This window comes from Myzus persicae, unplaced genomic scaffold (genome assembly GCF_001856785.1).
Source record: "Myzus persicae strain clone G006 unplaced genomic scaffold, MPER_G0061.0, whole genome shotgun sequence".
Lineage (NCBI taxonomy): Eukaryota > Metazoa > Arthropoda > Insecta > Hemiptera > Aphididae > Myzus > Myzus persicae.
In genome coordinates, this window is record NW_019100858.1 from 152484 (window position 1) to 174614 (window position 22131).

Genomic DNA, 22131 nt, shown 5'->3' on the forward strand with positions numbered 1-22131 from the left:
TTTTGGCAGAATTTCGAATGGGGCACCCGTAGGTTTCTGCCATGCCCCGGGGGTGGGGGATGGCAGCACTTGTTCTCCGGTCACCGCGACTTGTCCGGAGAAAAATGCCGCCCGGTAGCCGAGGATCGAACCGCGACCGGCTGCGTCGCAGCGGACGCGTCAGACCACTCGGTCACCTCATCCCCCTTGCAGTATTTTTATACCGCAACGTCAAGTGTATACGACACGGTATTGTTTAACTATATTATATTATTCCATAAATACCGTATTTTAAAAATGTAACTAAAAAATAATGTACGGTGGTGGAGGTAAACAAAAATCGGGAGGAGGTAGGTGGGGGGGCTAAAGCTCCCTTAGCCTCTCTCCGCTATTATACGGATATACGATGGCGCCGTAAAATCCTTTTAAATCGGTGATTTAAAATACCATAGAATATTATTATTGTTATTATACCTCCACCCTTCCTGCTCATGGTATAAAAATATATAAATGTTTACTGCATTATGAAAATCATGCGGTGTCCCACAAAAGCCACTGTAGGAGTGCTTATATAGATGACACTTGAGAGATGCACATTCGACACCACTGCACGTGGTCACTGAATCGCGGTTGAATCATTTTAAGTATACCATATTTTACACACAATTGTATAATAAGAATAAATCATAAATCATACTATCACGTATCACAGCATATACATATTAGATACCAATGTATTCATATATTATTATTTATTGTATAACATATATATAGACATATGGTTGTCATATGCGTCGGTACGTTTTTTGCATAAATATGCCATGTCTATTCAAATGTAATTGTTAATCAATAAAATTATGTGTGATAAATTACTGCTCCTACTCATATAGTAGTAGCGTATATGTAAATTATTAAAACTACCTATATAATATATACCTACGTATTACTATAGATATAATGATATTATGTCGAAAATAATTTAAACTGCACGTCTATATTATAGTGATTATACCTACGTTCACAATACATTTTATATTCATATAAGAAAAAATAATAAAATATTAATCAATTTGTTTTTGTCTAATTGTATTTTACAGACAATGACCCCCTCAAAGATTCTTCAAACTCAAAAGTAAGTTCATTACAGTGTATTTATTGCTTATAACTCCTCCTCGTTGTAGGTCGCGTGTATCTATTCGGTTAAGCCTACCTAGATACCTAATACATATAGTCTAAGAGAATATCATCTTTGTAGGTACACTACACAACCACTATTATAAATTATTATCATAATAGATTATGTCTATTACGACCATAATAGTAATACGTTTATTACTGTTGTCGACATACAGAGTGATCGTCAGAACGACAACGATGTGGGCAAGTCGCCGAGCAAAATCCCGAAAAAAGACCGTTCAGAATTGAAAACTCCCACCCGAGCCGTCACACCAAAGTCTCCTGCGGAGAGCGTGATGTCCATCGGACAGAAGAGTGAGTGACTTCAACCACGGGCATGTGATGGAATCGAATGAAAAATATTCCATAAACTGTTCATCGCTATATAATATATTGTACTTGTAATTTATGCCGTTTTGGTCCCGTAGAGTTGCCGATGAACAAAGTGCAAGTGGGGTCTGCGCCATCTCCGAATCTCAAGGTAGTCCGGTCGAAAGTCGGGTCACTGCAGAACACCAGTCACAAACCGGGAGGCGGACAAGTGAAAATCGAAAACAGAAAACTTGAGTGGAAAGCCGGTACGAGGGTCGAGGCCAAAAACGACGCTTACGTTCCCGGCGGTGGCGACAAAAAGGTAATAATATATTATGGGTATTATTATTATTATCATTATTATCAGGCACGAATGCACGATATACGGCCCATTACCGTGGACGGGACATTGTCCGTATGTGTGCTAATTATAGTCATTGTGAATGATGTTGTATTGCTTTACGCCTTGCAGTGAATATACTTTAAAATTTAATATAATATTAAAATATTAATTGATTTTTGTATAATAGCTTTACACACTGTACGCACTAAAATCTCATAGGGTAGGTACTATTAATAGGTAGCACGTGATTACTTTCTTAGTGGCGCTAGTGCAAGTCACGGGTTCAAAAAAATTACTTTGGAAAATTAAATCGGATACCTACAAAAATGTTGATGTAATATTTGAGTACTTGGTTAATTGGCGGGGAAATTGTGAAAACGGAAACGTTTTAATCAAACAATTAAAATTGTTAAGCAAAATTAGCATGCTAGTTCAACCAGTACATATAATATAATATAGTATAATATAATTATTAAATCATAAGATGATAATATATTATATTATCTCATCCTATTATTTTTATTCTTATTTATTTAATTTGAAATTTGAATTGTAGGTATGGCTATTAATACAACTTTAACCTGTTACGTTTATTTTTTTAGATTCAAAGTGTTAAGCTGCAGTGGAATGCCAAACCTAAAGTAGGTTCACTGGACAACAAAACCCACAAGCCTGGGGGTGGTGACAAAAAAATTGAAACCGTCAAGCTTGATTTTAAAGACAAGGCAAAACCGAAAATTGGGTCCAAAGACAACATTAAACACACTCCCGGCGGAGGAGCAGTCAAGGTAATGTTATAATAATAGCAGTGGTGGTAAACAAATATTATAAAACTACTTTTTTTCATCAAATTTCGATCTCAATTTGATTACCTATACTATGTAATTACTAATTTTTAATTACCTACCATATTATATTTGTATCGTACTTTCGTAATGTCGTCTGAATTATACGTGTTAATATTATAATACAAAAGTTGATTCGTTTTAAATTTTTAATATAACACGACGAAATATGATATTGTTTTCTATTTTTGAGTTCAAAAGTTGGTGTTTTTAGATCGGTTTATTTTATTGTACTTGGTCAAAAAAATAGGATACTATAATGTCTTATAGGTAGTTATGAATATAATAATTTATAGACACCAAGTATTAGAGATTTGATACATTTGAGGTCATCAACTAAATACTAGAATCAAAATTTCTCAAACACTTCAGAATTTCTTATAATTAATTATCTTATATATTATTTTTGAAATTGAAATACAATTATCAAACTGTATTTGTTTCTTATTTCAAATCGCAAAAACATGATAATTATTAATTATACTTCGATGAAATATAAATTAGATATTATCTGGGACCCGGGTAGAATAATAATAATTATTTTGTGTGCCTGGGAAAAATTTCATGGCATTATATGAAAAGAACAAACATTTCCATTTCCCCCAAGATAATAATATTCTGATATACGATATAGGTACCTATTAAAATTAAAGTATGAAATATTATAACATTCACAATCGATGCAATTTAAATATTTTATGACTTATGAATTTTTTAATATCAGTTTGAACTATTAATCGAATGACTTGGACATACCACTTTAAAAAATAATTCTACATTAACAAATGTACTTATACCTATTTAAAACCTCACAATTCGTGGAAAATATCGTTCGGTCGACGCATATACCATATACAAATATCCGTTATTGTATTTCACTTATTGATTTAAAATTTATGGCTTAACCATAAGGAATAAATATTATATATACCACTTATAGGTGACGGTGGAAATAGAATTTAAAGGAGCACAAAGTACACTCAAATAATAATCAAGCCTTCTAAAAAAGGTCACATTAACGAACATTTTTATTTTATAGCTAAATAAAATACCTAAGTTATAATATTTGAACGATTTGTTATTATTTTAAAACTTCTAGATACCTACCTATTTATAAGCTGTATTCTATTTTTGTGGATTTTATCTTTGGCCTGACGCCCTGACCCTTTTCATTCCGCTGATGAGTAACCATTATTTATTTTTATTAAAGATTTTAAAAATAAAATAAAAAAAGAAATTTTTTTAATTTTTTTCTGTAAGAGAAACATTATGTTTGTTTATTGAATACATAATGTGTTCTATATAAATGAAAGAATCATTTAAAAAAAAAATGTTTGACCTTCCCGAGTACAGTTAAATGTCACCGCCTAAATGATCTACAGAAATACCTAACTATAGCTGGTACCTACTATATTTGGGTTAAGATAATGTTATAACTTATAATTAATACTTGATGGATTTTTTTTACATATTTTGACTAATTTTGTTTATAATCAAATACCATTATTAGGTATAGGTAGGTACCTAATACATATTATTTGTGTTATGAAATCTTATACGATATTGGTCAAATACTTACCTAGGTACCAAATACCTATAGTTGTTATAATTTCAGAGTCTTAATTAATGCTCATGAAATTTTTTTTCTACTTTTTGTTAAGGTTTATTACAACTTTGTTTTTAAATTTAACTTCGAACAGATTCTTAGAGCAGTCATCATGTAATGACTTCGTCATTATATTTTTTATCAAGAAGGCTGTGTAATTTTTTTTTATGGAAAACCATATTTTAATTTTTTAGAGCCAATCCATACAATTATTAGAAAAGGAATCGCACGACGTGAGTAAATAAACAATTAGGTCGCAAAACGCGTATGTACCTATATAATATATTGTATGTGTTTTGTTTATATACACACATATATATGTATATAGCAGGAGGTACCTACTCGTAATATAATAATAAATATATATTCACCAAGTCACAACGCTTAATGCATATTATACATATATTTAGGGAGTTAAAATATACCTATAGAATATGCATAACTGTTTGTACAAACGAGTGTGCGTGTTCATGTCTTACACTGCAATACTATATAATATTATTATACATTTATATACCTAAATATTATAACAGTACACCGTTTCCACAGTCTTTATTTTATATATTATATATATTACACACTGATTGTTCTGTGTTCATTTTTTGGTCTCTGCAAATATTTATTCATATTACAGCATATACCTAAATCGTTTTTAAGTGTGTTATTTGTGGACGTATAAAACACCAGCAATCCGTTTCAAATATTATTTTGTACAAAGCGATAGAAGAAATTCGTACTACAGTGTTACAGAATAATGTTACTATTTTTATAATCAATAATCATCAATCAGCCCACCGTAAAGTTTTACAATATCATTATGTGTGAATGTTGAAAAACGCCGTAAATTTACCCGGTCGAAACATAATTTAGGTACCTGCCTATTTTCTGGTAGGAACCTACCTATATTTACAATTCTTTTAATTATTTTATAATTTACATGACAATTGAAAGCTAGGCGGGGAGCTTCGGAGAAGTGCAACAAAATTTACGGAATGCAATTATTATTTAATGCGGTGGTTATAATACCTAAGATTGTTATTTTAAAGAGTTTAGACTTTTAGGGTCTGACTATGGCCGTTGGCTGAACTGGCACCAATCATTCGTGGTCATTCGGACATTTTTAAGAAAAATTCAACGGTAATATTATATACCCGAAAGTAAAAATAAATGTGGGGTGGGCAAGCTTGGTGAAGCACTCTGCATACAATTTATCTCCATCGGTAGTTCATAAACATACACACATAAAATAAAACTATAATATTCGAGACAACGGATTGCTGCGCTATAAAAATGTACCAACGCTGTTTCCGTTTTACGTGCACATAAATCGCATATAAAATACCTACATACCTAACTATTATTGCTTTGATATGTACCTATTATATTATTAAAGGCGTATTATATGAATGTATATAGATAGAGGATCAAAAATTGGACATAAAAGCCCAGAGCAAGGTCGGCTCGTTGGACAACATGAAACACCGACCAGGGGGTGGAGAGGTGAAAATATTTGATGACAAGAGTTACATAAAACAGACGACTGCGGGACAGATCGGAACGCCAACAAAAACGCAGGTAAAATATATTATCCTTTATTTTATTGATATTATTATTTTATTAAGTCTATATTATGTAGGTAAAGTATAAGTATGCAGTAGAGGCAATTAAGATATAATATGGCGATTGTTTTAACGCAGAATCGGTATCTAAAGAGGCTATCATTATCTAGCGTAAACTGTTTATGTTTTGAAAAATCGTAATATTTTTTGTACTGTCATCACGTTACATTGTATAACATATTTTTTTTCATTCAAAGACGACATAAGAAAAAAAAATTGTCTTTATGAACATTCACAATAATTAAAGATGCAAGATGAGCGGATTAGTGCAATACTAATATATATAATATAGTTGGTATATTATACTCCCCTATTTTGAAATTCAAATAAGTACCCATTACCTACTTGCAGAAAAAATGTAAAACCATAAGAAAACATTAAAAAAAATAGATTTTTTCTTGAATAATGCAGTATTATATATTTATATTACAAGGACTTAAAATTATACAAAATAATACTCGTACAACTGATCTGGATAACGAGTAGCTAATTTATTTGTTCAATTACTGCTTTAAAAACAGTTTTATAATGATATTTATCATATTCGTTACATTAACTATGAGTAGCTCAAAGGTATTAAAAAAAAACTTTCTATATTTAATCACGGACAAGTTGAAGTAGGTTTAGCTTCTTGACCACCAATAATTATTATCAACAGTTTATAATTATATATGTATCAACTTATATATTATTCATTACATACATTTTTAACCACTATATTAAATTATTCTCACACCTCGTATCTAGGGCTTTAATAGGCACTAAACGTAAATGTATCAAACATCACAACATTTGTATAAATTGCACAGCTTTAATGATTATTTACAGAGCTCGAGATCATCGCAGGCCGGCAATGTAGCTGAACAAGACATTTAGACTACCATCATCATCACTTCATAAGCGTTATTTTGTTATTACGTATTTCATACTCGAAGTACACATTATATAATAATAATATAATATAGTATTAATGCTTTTGATAAGGCTCTATTAAAGCCAGAGCACATATTATCATATATTGATTATTACTGAATAATATGTTTGCACTACCGTAAAACACTCGCTGGTACTTGTACGTATTAATAATAATCTAATGTAAAAAGCATCATTTTGTACTAAGTTTTATCGATTTTAAAATATAACTTTATTATCTCTTTTTGTAACACTACAACAATATTGTCGTTATTGCATTTCATTGTTGCATAGCTCCGGAGGAGTTCTAGTTTGAAAAGTCCATTAAGTATGAAGTTATATAGCCCCGACGAACGACCCAAAAGCCATGTGAAAATTGTCGTTACACCAACAAGCGAGGAGGATTTGTACAATAAAATAGCAACAGACAACACCAAAGGAGGGCCTAGACGATCAGCATACATTCGATCACCTTCACTACACAATAACATAGTTATACCCGAAGAGGCAGTTAAAACAAAAAAATGATAAGATGTAATCAAAATTTAAGAACTATGTATTTTTCCATCTATTGTGCAGAACGTTTTCATAAAAACATTCCAGATGTGACATGAGGTTACTACATTTACAGTTCCTGATATTAGCAGCATAGTTGAGATGTTGGAATTTAATGTTTTAGATAATATATGGTACAATATGCACATTTGTGTGATGATAATAATAATAATTAATAAATGGCCTAATTCAAATACTGATACAAAATCAAAATATAATACAGTAAGTACAAGAGTAATTATGGGATAAATTGCATATTTAACTAAACAAAAATTAATAAGGGGAAAAAATCAAAACAAAATTCAGTACATAATAAAGTAAAATTTTCAACAAAAAGAAAAAAAAATGAAATACATTAATCTTGTTACAGGTTTGAACTCGTGTCGATTATTTTTTATACATATGTTTTTGGCCCAAAGCAAGTCATAATATTAACTTAAATTTTAACTTTTGGTCAATGGTAGTATTTCACTAACTATTTACACTTTAAAATTTAAAATTTAATTTGGTATAACTAGAATGTACTCAACACTCCAAAATAAACCAGATATTCATAACTCACTAAAAAAAAGTTAAAAATGATCGATATTATTTAAGGGGTTTCCGGTAGAGATGCCAGTCTTAAACTATGAAAATAATCCATTTCCAATATTTTTTCAGCAGACATTCTGTTTGCCGGGTTGTAGGTACACATTGCCTGTTGTTAAAGAAAAACACATTAATTATAATAATAAAATTATGGTGACTTACATTTAACATCTCTAAGAATAAGCTTATATTATTGATTTAATTTTTAAATTATTGAAAAATGTGGTATTTTATAATTGTGATTAAAAAATAAATAAATAAAAGATTATTAATTATAATACCAAACTAAAGTTATTTTCATATACTCATTAACTGAGAAACAGTAATTCACAATCTGAAATGTTGTGATTATTTTTCAATATAATAAGACATTCAGTATTTTATACATAAAATATAACATAGAAAATAAATCTTAGACTTTTTAATGACATTTTTTCTTAGTTTCACTTGAACCTATTTATAAGACATTTATAATAAAATAATAGTTATGTAATATAAATATTTGATGTATTAAGAGACTTTGCTATACTTTTTAATTCTTTATGCAGATAATTTCAGTTTTATTGGATACCACTATTATATTTTAAAATTAATAAAATCAATGATAGATATATAATCCTGTATCAATGGAACAAATTATATTATTTTATTAAATACATTTTTAGTATATAAAATCTATCCAAATCAATGCTAAGAACCACTAATCAAGATACCTTGATTATCACAAGGTATACATTAATAATAAAAATAACCAACATCATCATTAAAATTTAAACCACTATTATACCTATAGGTATAACAATGAAATTAATAATAATATGTTTATAACATTAATTTCATTACTCAACTAGCACACATTTTTATTTTTTATGTGGCTGTAGATATTTTTGTTTTGATATTAATATTTATATAATATTGTTAGTGTTTTTATTATTCTGTTAATAAACACTCTTACTCACATAAAAAACATTTTGTTGATCTTTATCAGAGAGTTCAGGTAAGAATTCTTCAATAAGACGTGCTTCCCATAGTGGGAATAATGGTTTAAAATCTGGTAATTTATGTACTCCAGGCCATGTGACATCTGTTGGAGTTCCAAGAGTCCGAAAAATTCTAAATAACTGGTCAATTTCTGAGTCCCCCGGAAATAATGGCCTTAAAGTCATCTATTTATATAAAATAACATAATAAAAACATAAAGTTTGAATTATCATGTTTTTCCAACAATCACGTTTTCAATTAAAACTTTTGTAGAATTCTACAGAAAAAAAAGATACAAAATAAATGCATTTCAAAAACTTACCATTTCTGTGAATATACACCCAAGGCTCCAAAGATCTACAGCCATGGTATACACCTTAGCTCCTAACAATATTTCAGGAGCTCTATACCATAAAGTTATAACTTCATGTGTATAGTTACGTAGGGGAAATGAGAATGCTCTAGCTAATCCAAAGTCTGCCAATTTGATTATACCACCGGCAGTATTTACCAAAAGATTTTGTGGCTTCAGATCTCGATGAACTATGCGATGGATATGACAATATGCTAATGCATTTAGTATTTGGTATAAGTAACTCTGAAATTTTAAAACAATTTTATAAAAGTACTTTCAAAAATATTAAAAATAAGCAAATAAAGTCAAAATAAAATTAATGAATTTTATCATACGTACAAGATATGTATCAAGAATAGTTTAATGAAGTATTAACTAATAATAATTTTATTATATTATTTCAGTGATACTTGAGCAAGTATACTAAGTTACTAAGCATTCACTTTAAAAAAAATCAAAAAACTGAACAAATGAACTTGTCATGAGCTATTAACATAGGTACTTAAGGATCAAGAGTAATCTTCTGGGAAAAACAGTGAAAACAATCCCTCTATTGTTATTGGTTCTCAATGGAAGAGAGGAGGGTAGTTATGAAAAAATTAATTTTTATTTTTGATAATTATTTAATGGATAAATCTCAAATTGAGAAATTATTATATTCTCAGGCCAATACAAATGTAAAATAATTTTAATGTTATTAGATAAAACTACATTATTTAAAAACTAATTTTATTTTCTAGTAAATCTATTAAACATTTTAAAAAAAAAGCAGGTAAATGCTCTGCTGAACAGTAGAAGTGGAGTGTACCTTGTCATTGAGTAGGCACTGTAATGGATTTGTTAAATTTTAATTCAATGTTAAATCATTGTATACAATGAATGCAGTTCTAAGTTAAGACTTTTTAGATCATAATAATATTAAAATGTTAGTTTTATTTTTTAGTACTTCCCAATTATTTTAAAAAAAGAAGACAGAATTTTCAATTTTGACCTCCTAAAAGTACCAACTAGATTCAATTTGCTGTAAGAAGCCACTGTTTAAGTTCATAATCAGAGCATTTTTTGTACTAGAATATGTCACACATAAAAATAAAAAATGAAAATTACATATTATTGTAAAATCAATATATTTATCGCTAGGCTTGGCATCTAAAAAACGTCAAGTAGGTAATCACCTAACTATACAGAATTATAGATATATAGGGTAGAGGTATTTAACTGGTAGGTCGCAAAATCTAATAATGTGTCATCAAAAATAATTGTATATTTATATTGTACGTGGTCAAAGCATAAATATGACATTATTATGGTGTTATGTTGTAATCACGGATAAGAAAACAATTGTGAGGATAGTCTCGTTCTAAATTTACATATGGGTTTATAATTGATGCTTTTTCAAAAATTCAATTAGTTTTTTAAGTGTGTTGCCGTTTGTATCAATTTAAATTAGTGTATTGCAGTGAAAAAAGGTTGAGAAGCACTGGTCTAGTGTATCTTGTCAGATACTCAAATTTTAATAAAATGACATATCATTGAATACAATGAAACATTATTATTATTATGAGCGATTGCTCATAATATATATATATATATATATATTATCCTTGATCATAGGTACATTGGTATCAAACCAAAGTTATCAAAGACATTAAACAATTGTTTTAATAACAATACAGACATTTTAACAAGTTTTTATTTATTATTTTTTTTTTTGGAATTTCAAAGTATTATGAAAAGTCTGACCTGACAATTTTTTTCTTTAGATCCCCCCCTCCCTTTATTGTACAAACTACTTCTAATTTGCTACCAGAAACAACCCTTAAAGTTGAATATTAAATAATTTTTTCTAATATAAAAAGTATTATCAGACACACACTAAAAAAATTACACATCATTGAAAATGAATAAACCATGTTTATAATAATATAGTCCCCTGTTTTTAAACCTAAAAATAATTGTTTTATTGTTTTGAAAAAATATGTTACAATTTAGTAAACAATTATAATATTTCATATGATATTGTTATGTACCTATGTACCTAGTGTAATTGTCTATGTAAGTATAGTACAAAATACATGTCATAAATCATAAGAATATAAGGTCTGTAATAGAAAACTAACTTAAACTACCCAAGACATTTTCAATAAATTTAAAATTAAAAAAATTTAGAACTTAAATTTCTTAATTAAGTATACAAAAATAATTTTTACCTATTTAATTTAATTTTTGACTAAATCTAAGCAGAAAATATTTATTTTGTTAGTGTGCAATTATTAATAAACAGGAACTACCTATTAATATCATCTCTATTAAATGAGGTTGATGGTGTTATATTATAGTAGTAGGTATCTATAATTGTATTCCTTTAATTTAATCTTACCTTGATTTGAGGTTCAGGTAATCCAAATCCAAATTCTTTTCTGCGCAATTCTAATACTTTTTTTAAATCATAGTCCATAAATTCAAATACTAAAAACAATTTCTTGTCAGACATAATGACATCATGGAGTTTAACAACATTTTCATGGTTTATTTCCTTCAACAATGAAATCTCTCTCATGGCTGTAGAAGGTACACCTTCTGCACTTCTGTACAATTTAAGAAAAATGGTTACAACATACATACACACAAGGATAGTACAAGCAGTCAAGCGGGGAAAATTATCTTGAGACTGGCAGAGATATTATGACAAATGGCCAAGTGGAGACTTGCATTTCTGGCAAGAATAACAACCAAGTCTAACCTAGCAGCTGTCGAAACAAAAAAAACTTACGATTCCATCCTAACTTTTTTCAGAGCGACAAACTTGCCGGTCTGCTTGTCTAATGCTTTGTACACGACCCCGTAAGTCCCTTCGCCAATCTGCTCCAGCTTGTCATAGTTGACATTGATGCTGACATTTTTTGTGGGACCTTCTTTCACAAACTGTCTGCTCTTCACAGTGCTCTGTAAAATAATTCCGCAAGACGTGACACACGCGCCCGAGTTCACACACACATACACACAACCATACATAAAGGTAAGTAAGTGGATAGGTATTTTTTGTAATATATATATCAGGTATAAAATATAAATAATGTTATGTAAGAATAATAAATCATTCCTATCGTGCACGCAAAAACATACCTGCATGTCGCGTTGGCCGTCGTATTGGGATAGGCACAGGAAGTACCGAAAATCTGGTACTTGCAGCGAACTCGATGACGTCGTCCAAAATCGGTCAGTTGGATGGAAAGTCGATCGACAAACGTCGTAAGTCCTGAGGGCGTCACTACACGTAAAGAAATGAACACAAATTGCGAAAAAACAAAAACGATGGGAAACAATAATATTGCGTCCGGTCAAATTCGCAGAGGAGATGGTGTGGCGTATAGTCGAAGTGTACCGACGTAAGACTCGAAAGGAGAAAAAAAAATAGTTAATGTAAACATTGTAAACAAATGTCCGATGATAAAGTCAGATTTTCCCGCCGTTTTCACATTCGCACATGCACCGAGACAGGCGGCTCAGTGTTACCAGGCGGCCCGGACCAAAATACCAGCTGAAACATCCCGCCGTACGCGAGACTCGTATAAAATAATATTATAACTTGGGCACGACATAAAAGAATAAATTAATGTAGACAAATGTTATTTATCTTGTTTCACTGGGTTAATTTCCTTTTAATTTTGACGTATAGTTAATTAAATATTACATTAGACGCAAAGACAAAGCCCTTGAATCGTATGTTACATATTTTACAACACGACGTATCTATAACTACGTAATATTTTAAACCATTAGGTACCTGTATAGTTTTCGATGGTCGATTTTGTCGATTTTGACTTACTAAAAAGTCCGTATTTTTTATTTTTGAAAGTTAAAATGCATTTTTTCACATAGGTTGGACTTGGTAACCTCCGTTCCTACAGGTAAATAGAACATTGATTCCTAAATTCTTATCATAATATTATTATTGTATGTGAGTACGACTTAGTTCCGTTACTTATTATGAACTATTGGTTGTCCTTTTAACACTATAAACCTTATTTTTCACATAACAAACAAATGCAGATTGTTGATGTATGTATAATAAGAAAGTCTAGTATTAACTCTTGTTTACTATTAATAATATTAATAAATGTCAGCTATTAATAGTTAGTCTAAGAAAATTATAGACTCATGCCATTCTATTTCTATTTTATTCACCCCTCAATTTATCCTATGTTTTGTATAATTATTTTATTAATTAAATTATCATAATATTAATATATCACCTCGAGGTTAGTAGGTTAACCGTACAAATAAAATAGAACAAATAATTAAATGGTTATCAACGGCTAAGAAGAAGTTATGACTTAAACAATTTTGCCAACTAACATCAAAACACCACAAAAGCATTCAGAGCTGCATTGTAATCAATGTGTTTCTTATCTGAATTGAGACAAAATAAGTTATGAGTGAGATGTGAGTATTTGCTTGGACCATCAACAAAAAATATAAATAGATTTGGGAAAAATGATGGTCAAACTATTGTTTATAGTTACTCAAGTTTTATTCTTATTATGTTATGACTTTGTAAGTAATTCAAAAAACACTAACACTATCGAAGATACCATTTCGTATTTTCGTATATTTTTATTTGCTATGCACAGTGAGATTCTCAAAATGTTAAGTAGATTAAATTTATATTTAATAGTTTATATTTGTATGGCCTATAACGGAACCGTTCGTACGGCTTTCAAAATAGAGCCCTTTGACCCTGGTACCAAAAATTGAATTTTTAGTGTTACGCAGCATGTTTACGCGATGTCGGTCACGCTCGTCACGAATATTTTCATAGGGCCCTGGTATCAAGATTGATCTTACAACATTTTCCAAATATTTATTTTATTTAATCCAAAGAACATAATATAATAATAATATTATAATAATATTATATATATTATATTTATTAATATAATAAAAATAAAATATAATAAATTATAATATAAAAATATAATATATTATTATCTATACTTCTATTCTATACTACTATATAAAATGAAGTCGTTTTCATACGTTTGGTCCGATAAAGTTAATAAATAATTAGGTCTTATTAATTAAAATAAACGTGTAAATTATACCTATACCTTTTTTGTTAGACATAGTCGCTGGCTTAAAATAAAAAACAATCAAACTTGACAACCACAGATGCTTCTAGGCTGGTCGGTATCGACGTGGAATAATAAACAATTATTATAAGTAGTTCAGCAAAAAAATAATAATTAATTTTATCTGAATAATATCTATTATTAGTATTTATAATCAATGGTGTTACATTAGTTATGAGTAAAAAATAACTAATAACTAATCGAATTTTCACGAATTGCTTGCTAAGATGGTTGAGTTGCACTCATAGCCTCTCATCGGCGTATCCACAGTCAAAATAAAAAATAAAATAATAAAAAATATTATTCATATAGAGTATTTACCTATAGTGTAGCGTACGATGATAATAGTAAAATATAATATAATATAATATCCTGAACGATAACACGATAAGACTTTTGAAAACTGATTTTGTTTCTTTAGTTTATGTTTAGGTACTTGAGATCCGATTTGGCCAGGCTTTTCCGTCTTTCAAGAAAAATATTGTGTGATGTGGATTTTAAATTAGAACAAGCGTCTTGTGATTTCCCAAATTGGGCTTGGCCATTCACGTAGGTAAATGACTATTAGGGTGACCGCACACTGGTAAAGCAAAATTGACTGAAGTAATGTAAGTCATATTTAGTCATTTAGCTTTAGTCATAATAAAGCATTGTTGTCGCTCACTAGATAAAACATAGTTAATCAAATAAAAATGTATCAAGTAGTCGTCAAAATGTCGTCCGACGAGGAGAACGTTGCTATTCCTATTTTATGGTTTCTTTTAAGAGAAATTGAACAGGAAGAAAATAAAAAAAAACTTTGGGTTCATCCTTTGAACTTGAAACGAACTGAAAATAATACAATTAAATATTTTATTCATAAACTTCGAAATGACGAATGTAAATTTAGAAATTTTACACGAATGAGTGCTGACACGTTTGATTATATTCTAGAAATACTTAACGATGAAATTCGAAAACCTAATACTAATTTCAGAAAAAGTATCACTCCAGAAGAGAAATTATTGGTGACATTGAGGTAAGTTAATAACAAATTCTAAACAATTAGATATTAGATTCTGAGCGGAGCATAGCGAAATAATGTATTGATTTTACAATGATGTGTTTTAAAAAAAAATTTCGTTTTTCTTATACAATGATTTATCATTGAATTAAATTATAACATATCCATTAAAACGACATGCTTGACAACTACTTAACAGCAGAGCGGTACCCACTTGTCCAACTTTTTTTACATTTTCATTTTTTCGCTCCACTCAGAATTTAAAATAGCAGGTAGTATAAAAAAAATTCTTTTAGATTTTATTACTTACTTTTTATTGTTATAATCCTATTATAATAAAATAAGTTAACACTTAATAAGGTTATACTAAATTTTTAACAATATAAAAATGATAATTTATTATAATGAAAAATCAAATGTAATACCTAATGCAAAATATAAGAACTTGAACTATCCGACGAGGAGAAATCTGGAGAACTCACAATGTACTGAATTGCATTACATTGCTGCGGTTAATGATTTCCATTTAAATGATAAATGAGGTATAATATTAGAATGTGGCGCATTATTGTATCTTGGCATTTCATACGACGTTTCTTGGCTATCGAGAAGCTGATCAATGGTATTTAATACAATTTTTTTGAATTTACGTTGATTTTTATCATTTAATTTTAAATACTTTAAATAATAGGTACTGAGTATTGTGCTAAACAGTTCCCACCCGTTCCCGGTTTCAAAAGGAAAAAAAAAAGAAAAAAAAAAGGTACTTAAAAAAAAGTTCAGGTGTATCCTCATTATTTTTTTTTGGTTGAGTTCTTGTCTTTAGAAATTTTAACATCGGTTCCACCACTCTTTCACTGGGTAACATTTTTCGGTTTGTTCTTGGTTTTTTAAATAATGGTTCATAACTAGATTTTTCATTTTCTGCATCTTCAGTAACTATTATTTGTGAAATCACTTCTTGTTCAACTGTTTTTAAATTTTGTTCAGTATCTGACCCTATAAGTTCTTCAACGAAACTATCGTTTTCTAAGTTATCTATATACAATGGTGCAACTAGAACTCTAAAACGCAGGGTGCTAAATCTGTGAATGCATCACAGAGTTGTGGGGGGGGGGGGGCAAAGCCCTAAACCCCTTGCACCTAAACCTACAATACTCGATAAATCAAAATTTTAAAATACATATTAACACACTTCACATAAATAAAAGAAAATAAATTAATAATTCTCTTTTTTTCTACAATATCATTATATCAATAACATATTGGTACATTTTAATTTCATAATCTTGTTAATAAATAACTAAGATATCATACATTTTAAATCAGCATAATTTATTTTTCTGGGTTTGATGCAGTATAAATAATTCTGCAACTATGTAATGCGAAATAGTTACAGAAAAGTTCATCGACGGCCATATGAATAGATTATTAAATAGATTAAGTTATGCTATCATTTTGCAAATAATTTGCAAATAAATTATCCTCACGGTATGAAAAATATAAGATGGAGGACGACTTCACACTACACCCCCTTTTGAGCTACGAATTGAAATATGCTGCTAATAACATTTTGCAAATAGCCGCTAACTTATTCATAATTTCAAGTCTAAAAATTATACCAATCATTGGTAGGTATAGTTTATAGTATAATTTAAAATTATATTATGTAATACACAATTGAAATATACTGCTTACAGAAGTATTTTACAAAATATATCTGGCTACTATTTAATATAAGTTCAATATGGAATAATTGTTTCTTACCTTTATAGTCTAATACATGGTAATATTACAATAAACATAAATTAATAATTTATTTTTTAAAATGTATTTATTAATTCTTTTTACTCTATATTTGTAGGAACATAACATAGGTTATTGAATATTATAAGCTCATGGTCATCAAATAAGAGCTCACATTAATTAATAACAATTTTTATTTTGTTTTGCTAATAAATAGATTATGTTTTTCAGATCTTCAAATTGTCTTCATTTTAAATTTACTTTATTAATTTTTAATTATTAAAGTTAGAAATCGTGGTTCATGGTTCTCGTCATTTATTACAAAACATCAGGTCGATACATCAAAAACATTTTTCGCTACCAGACTGTTTCAATCCTCTGCCGAATTTTTCTCATTTTGGTGCCGGATCCTGGAGTCATGTCACTATAATAGAATTATGGGCATAGGCGGAGATCTTGTGAAATTTTAAGGAGGACTCAAATATTTGATGACAAACAGACCCCCAAGGCCCCAACAAACTAATTTTTACATTAGATCACTCATAAAAAATTGTTCTCGCTGACTCGTTATCATAACAACTTAAATAGTTACAAACATAAAAAAAAGAATAATTAATAAACGATTTAAATTTAAATATTTCAAACATATTTGAACTAAATTATTTATTAAAAATCTAAATCACAATCTCAAAAGAAATGTACTCCCAAGAACATCAAATAATAAGTAAAATATAATTTAGTATAAAATGGTCAACACGGTTAACGATTCATTCAATCGCGATAAACTTTACAATAGGTTTAATACAGCTATAGCGATAGTCCAATAATAGCTATCGCTTCTCGAGAATTAACAAAAATTAGGAAAAGAAATAATATTTTTCCCATCTAAAATAGAATGGTATAATATGTTATTCAATATAGGTGGCCAATTGGTACAATTGTACAAAATATGTACAATATTAGGTATATAAACACAATATAATATTATTGTGAATTGTGACTTAATTGTTCGGTATGTTACCGTAAATAATAAATTGGTAAATAGTGTGTATGTAATGTACTAGGTACACTTATATAAATTGTGGATATAAGAATATAAAATAATGAAAAAAGTTCTGCAAAATATACAAAATTACGGTATTGTTTGTTTAATATTCTTAGGGGTCTTTAACTTCAAATCATTTATTTTGGGGGGACTAAGCCCCCGTAAGCCCCCCCCCCGATATCTGCCTATGATTATGGGTAAAAGGAAAATTAAAAAAAATAAAATTGATTTAATTAATTATTGATTCTTATTACTTTTATTTATTTTGTAACAAACGCTTAATATAAATTTTAAAATAATAAAATATAACCTTTTTGTCTTTTTGTTTAATTAAAAAAAGACATATCTTATTGCTATAGTTGACTTTTGTACCAATGTACATGACTTTTATTTTACTCTTTCACATATAAAATTACATGTGGTTTTATTTTTGTTGAACTAGGGGTACTTTTAATTCATTTTGCTAAATCTTTGTGCACTTCCCATCTATTTACACGGCTTACATACTCTATATAATGATCATGTCCATAAAAAACGGCTCCAGATAATATATATCTAAAAATTATTTAAAACAATTAATTAGATAATATATTATTTTGAAATAATTTTATACTAGTACAATACCTGTTATTGTCAATGGTCAGACACTCAGACTACACTGCAAGTCAGCTAATGAGTACTCTAGATATTCAGTAATTTAATCTGTTTCAATACATAAATGATTTACTAAAATTCTCGTTACATTTAAAAATCCCAAACAGTTTAGTTCTGTGCATTTAGTTTATTTACTTCACTGTATTCTTTTAAACTAAACTCCATATCATTGAGATTGCTGAATGATGATTTTAAAATTATTGTTTGACTTGGTATAGTTTTTGACGTAGCACAGTAGAAACACAGTCGTTTTTCAACAGCGGATGGCACACTTTCAAACCACGAAAATTATAAGGAGTTGTGAGTTGTACATAGCAAATAGGTACATAAGACTGCGAGTAAGCTGTATTACTATATTTTCTTTTTTAGGTCGGGTGAAATTTGTGAAGTTGAAATGTCGAAAATTTTTCTAAAATATGCAAATTAAGCACAATAACGTAAAAATAAGCGGTTTCCGGCAAAATGTATGAACTATGCAAAATATACACATTCAAATTTTAGATTTGGTATGAATTTATTTCGCACTCTGCTACATTTTACAATAAATAAAAAAAGTATGCAAATGCTATAAGTCCCGAACCTTGATCATAAGGTTTTTTCCCCCGTCACTTACCTTTATGTGAGAGCCTTAGTTAGATACCTACACGGCTGTATATATATTACATTATTTATTACCCTACAGTGTAGTAGTATAATATAATCACAAAATTTCTTAGGAAATACTGCACACTATTATAGAATAATATTGTTTGATAACATATTAATGCCGAGCCCAGAGAGAATATTATATTCACGATTAAAGTATCCATTTTTTTATTACTTCTGTAAATTGCAAAGCCTAATTTTGAATTTTGTTCATGTCTTGACACTTCTAGAGTTTTATATTAAGTTATAGTCTAACCGTTAAGATTAAAAACAATATTGTGAGATGCCGGACAAAAAAATGGACTCGCGACAGTAGTGTATCTAAATGGCCTATACGCAGAGTTCCGTGTTCTGAATTGTTTAGATTTAAACACTCCAAATAATATTATGTTTCAGAATCTGAAATAAAATATGTATCGTGTCATCCAAAGAATTCAAAAACTCGAAAACTGATAACAACATATTATATTATATCTATCATCTATGGGCCTATGGCAAAATCCGATCGTCGTCACTCGTCGGAGACGATTCACAATTCTAATAATTTCATTGAACAAAAGAGAAATGTGTAAGGCAACAATAAACATTTGCTCACATATTTCATTCTACTCAAGTAATTTTTATACAAAAATCTCGATTTTTTCAGTTCGGAATTAGATAAAGAAAGAAGTTCCTCGATATGGCGTCAGATATGGCCTTGCAGCTATATATTACCCGAAGAGTCGATGTATACGTAAGTTTGATTGCCTATTCTATTGGGGCATACATATTTTACTTTTAGTCTCAAGTTAAAATTTATTGCCACAGACAATTTGCTACCCTGGTGAAGTAGGCCAAGTAGGGGCATATTTTTTGTTCCGAGCGCGCAACACAAAAAAATACGCTAGCACAAACGACGACGGCATATCCAGGTCGCAGAATAATAACATATTTAAACAATTAAATATAGAAATAAATAGTGTTGTACTTACCAGTCATACTACAGTAGTACAGTACACGGTAGTTCTTATGTCCCGCAAAATTCAACAATTTTTATTTTTAGTTCATAAAAATGTTAAGTAATATATGAATATTACTATGCCGTCTGCTTGTGGTCGAACGGCGAATTAATGTGCCGACGTCGTACATCAAACACCAAATTATTTTATAAAGCAGGGAAAGTCGCTCTGCTGATTATTGAATATCCATCGGAAATTAAATAAGGAAATTTTAAATTTTAAATATTCTCGAATAGCTTAAAATATACATAAGTACCTAAGACCTAACAAATGCATTCAAAATTAATACATAAAATATTAATTATTAATTTTGTGCTCGACAGTATTCAGAGAAAACATTTAACTTGGAATTTTACAAACTATAGTTGGTATAGTCGGTATACGGTAAATGTGATGCACCAGGCACTGAATACCTTTATGTTTAAATTAAAAAGTAGTAATCACATTTATTTACAGTAAGATTTTTATTTAATAACCCATAAAAAAATATGCTTGTGCTTCAAATATTTAAACACCACCTTTATTAATTATTAAATTTAAAATTTAAATAATAAGTACTTTATATATTGAAGTAATTTAAATTTTAAAATTATAAACTATTTTGGTTATTGTTAACCTCATTAGTCATTTCATTATCTTAATGATCAAATCTCCAACACGGACCTCCTTGATATAAAAATTTGTAATATCTATGGTTTTATGATATTGATGTACCCAGTATAAATTATAATGCAATCTGTGGCGATTGTCGAAGTAGTTGCAAAGACGCAATCGATCTAAAATTTCAGTTAGCAAAGCTGCAGACATGAACAAAAAACATGAAGCGATCCGTACGGTTTTTTTTCATCATAAATCTCAATATTTTCAGACTTAAGTTCAGTCGTTTATCTGATTTATTCTGCAGTGCACATGCAATATCAGGAATTCCGCCGAAGCCCGAAAGCGTCGATGTTTAAAGTAATTAATTTTGGTTTCATATTTTTTTGGTGCTTAAATTTATTTTTTATACTACAAACAAAAATTAAATTTCATGAAAAATATGCTACCTCTGTGTAGACACATATTTTATTTCTGAGAGCAAATGCACAAAATACGAGAGATCAAATAATATATACAAACGCCGCTCATCGTTGTCGTTTTTCTGCTTCCTGATGGTAGGGTAATTTTATAATTATAACCTATTTTTAAGTACTTTAAATAAACATTTATTATATGGTTTCATTTAGAAATACCCGTTATAAGTGATTACTCATAAAGTCATAAGACACAATTTTAATTTATAACTTATAATTTTTTTTAAATCCGAAGTTAGCAGTTACAGCAGGACACTATTAATTTAGTGTTATATATATTTCATTGTCCTATTATATATTAGGTAATATTACATTATATTATAGTTGTATATAAAAAACAAAAATGTTCACAGAGTGGTAAACTTACTATCCTAACCAGTAATCACCCCGTACGAGTGATAATGAAAAATATACTTTTATGCTAGTATAGGTATATTTATAAAATATAATAAATATTAATGCAATAAATAGACACAGGCGTTCAAATATTCTAAAATGTTGTAGTCATTCAAACCTGGGTGTATACGAGTTAAAACATTTAAGTTATGTCAATTTAACTTTTTA

The 22131-nt window shown here is 29.1% G+C and overlaps 2 protein-coding genes across 6 annotated transcripts in view; one reads left to right on the plus strand and one right to left on the minus strand.

The window, feature by feature from the left end:
- Positions 1-8046, plus strand: part of LOC111026474 (microtubule-associated protein tau) — a 12448-nt gene extending 4402 nt beyond the window's left edge. For 2 of the 5 annotated variants that reach the window (XM_022304570.1, XM_022304566.1), the window contains exons 3-9: positions 1077-1111; positions 1332-1470; positions 1584-1789; positions 2413-2598; positions 4456-4494; positions 5678-5836; positions 7087-8046. In XM_022304570.1, coding sequence (XP_022160262.1) covers positions 1077-1111; positions 1332-1470; positions 1584-1789; positions 2413-2598; positions 4456-4494; positions 5678-5836; positions 7087-7320 — 998 coding nt within the window. In that variant the 3' untranslated portion in view covers positions 7321-8046. Of the gene's footprint in view, positions 1-1076; positions 1112-1331; positions 1471-1583; positions 1790-2412; positions 2599-4455; positions 4495-5677; positions 5837-6689; positions 7052-7086 lie in introns of those variants that run through there. The other 3 variants (XM_022304569.1, XM_022304568.1, XM_022304567.1) reach the window with 3 other exon arrangements.
- On the minus strand, positions 7331-12713 carry LOC111026475 (cyclin-dependent kinase 2-like). Its single transcript, XM_022304571.1, has 6 exons — positions 12398-12713; positions 12045-12217; positions 11652-11859; positions 9239-9514; positions 8895-9101; positions 7331-8044 (listed from the first exon to the last, which is right to left on the minus strand). The coding sequence occupies exons 1-6, from the start codon at positions 12401-12403 to the stop codon at positions 7940-7942; spliced, it is 975 nt and encodes a 324-aa protein (XP_022160263.1). The 5' UTR covers positions 12404-12713; the 3' UTR covers positions 7331-7939.
- Between the last annotated feature and the right edge of the window lie 9418 nt (positions 12714-22131).

Bases quoted from the DNA above. Each gene is read 5' to 3' on its own strand.
- LOC111026475 (XM_022304571.1), bottom strand. The intron at 11,860-12,044 runs GTAAGTTTTTTT...TAAATTGTACAG, and splicing joins AAAAAAGTTAGGATGGAATC to AAGTGCAGAAGGTGTACCTT. The intron at 8,045-8,894 runs GTGAGTAAGAGT...CTTTAACAACAG, and splicing joins ATCAACAAAATGTTTTTTAT to GCAATGTGTACCTACAACCC.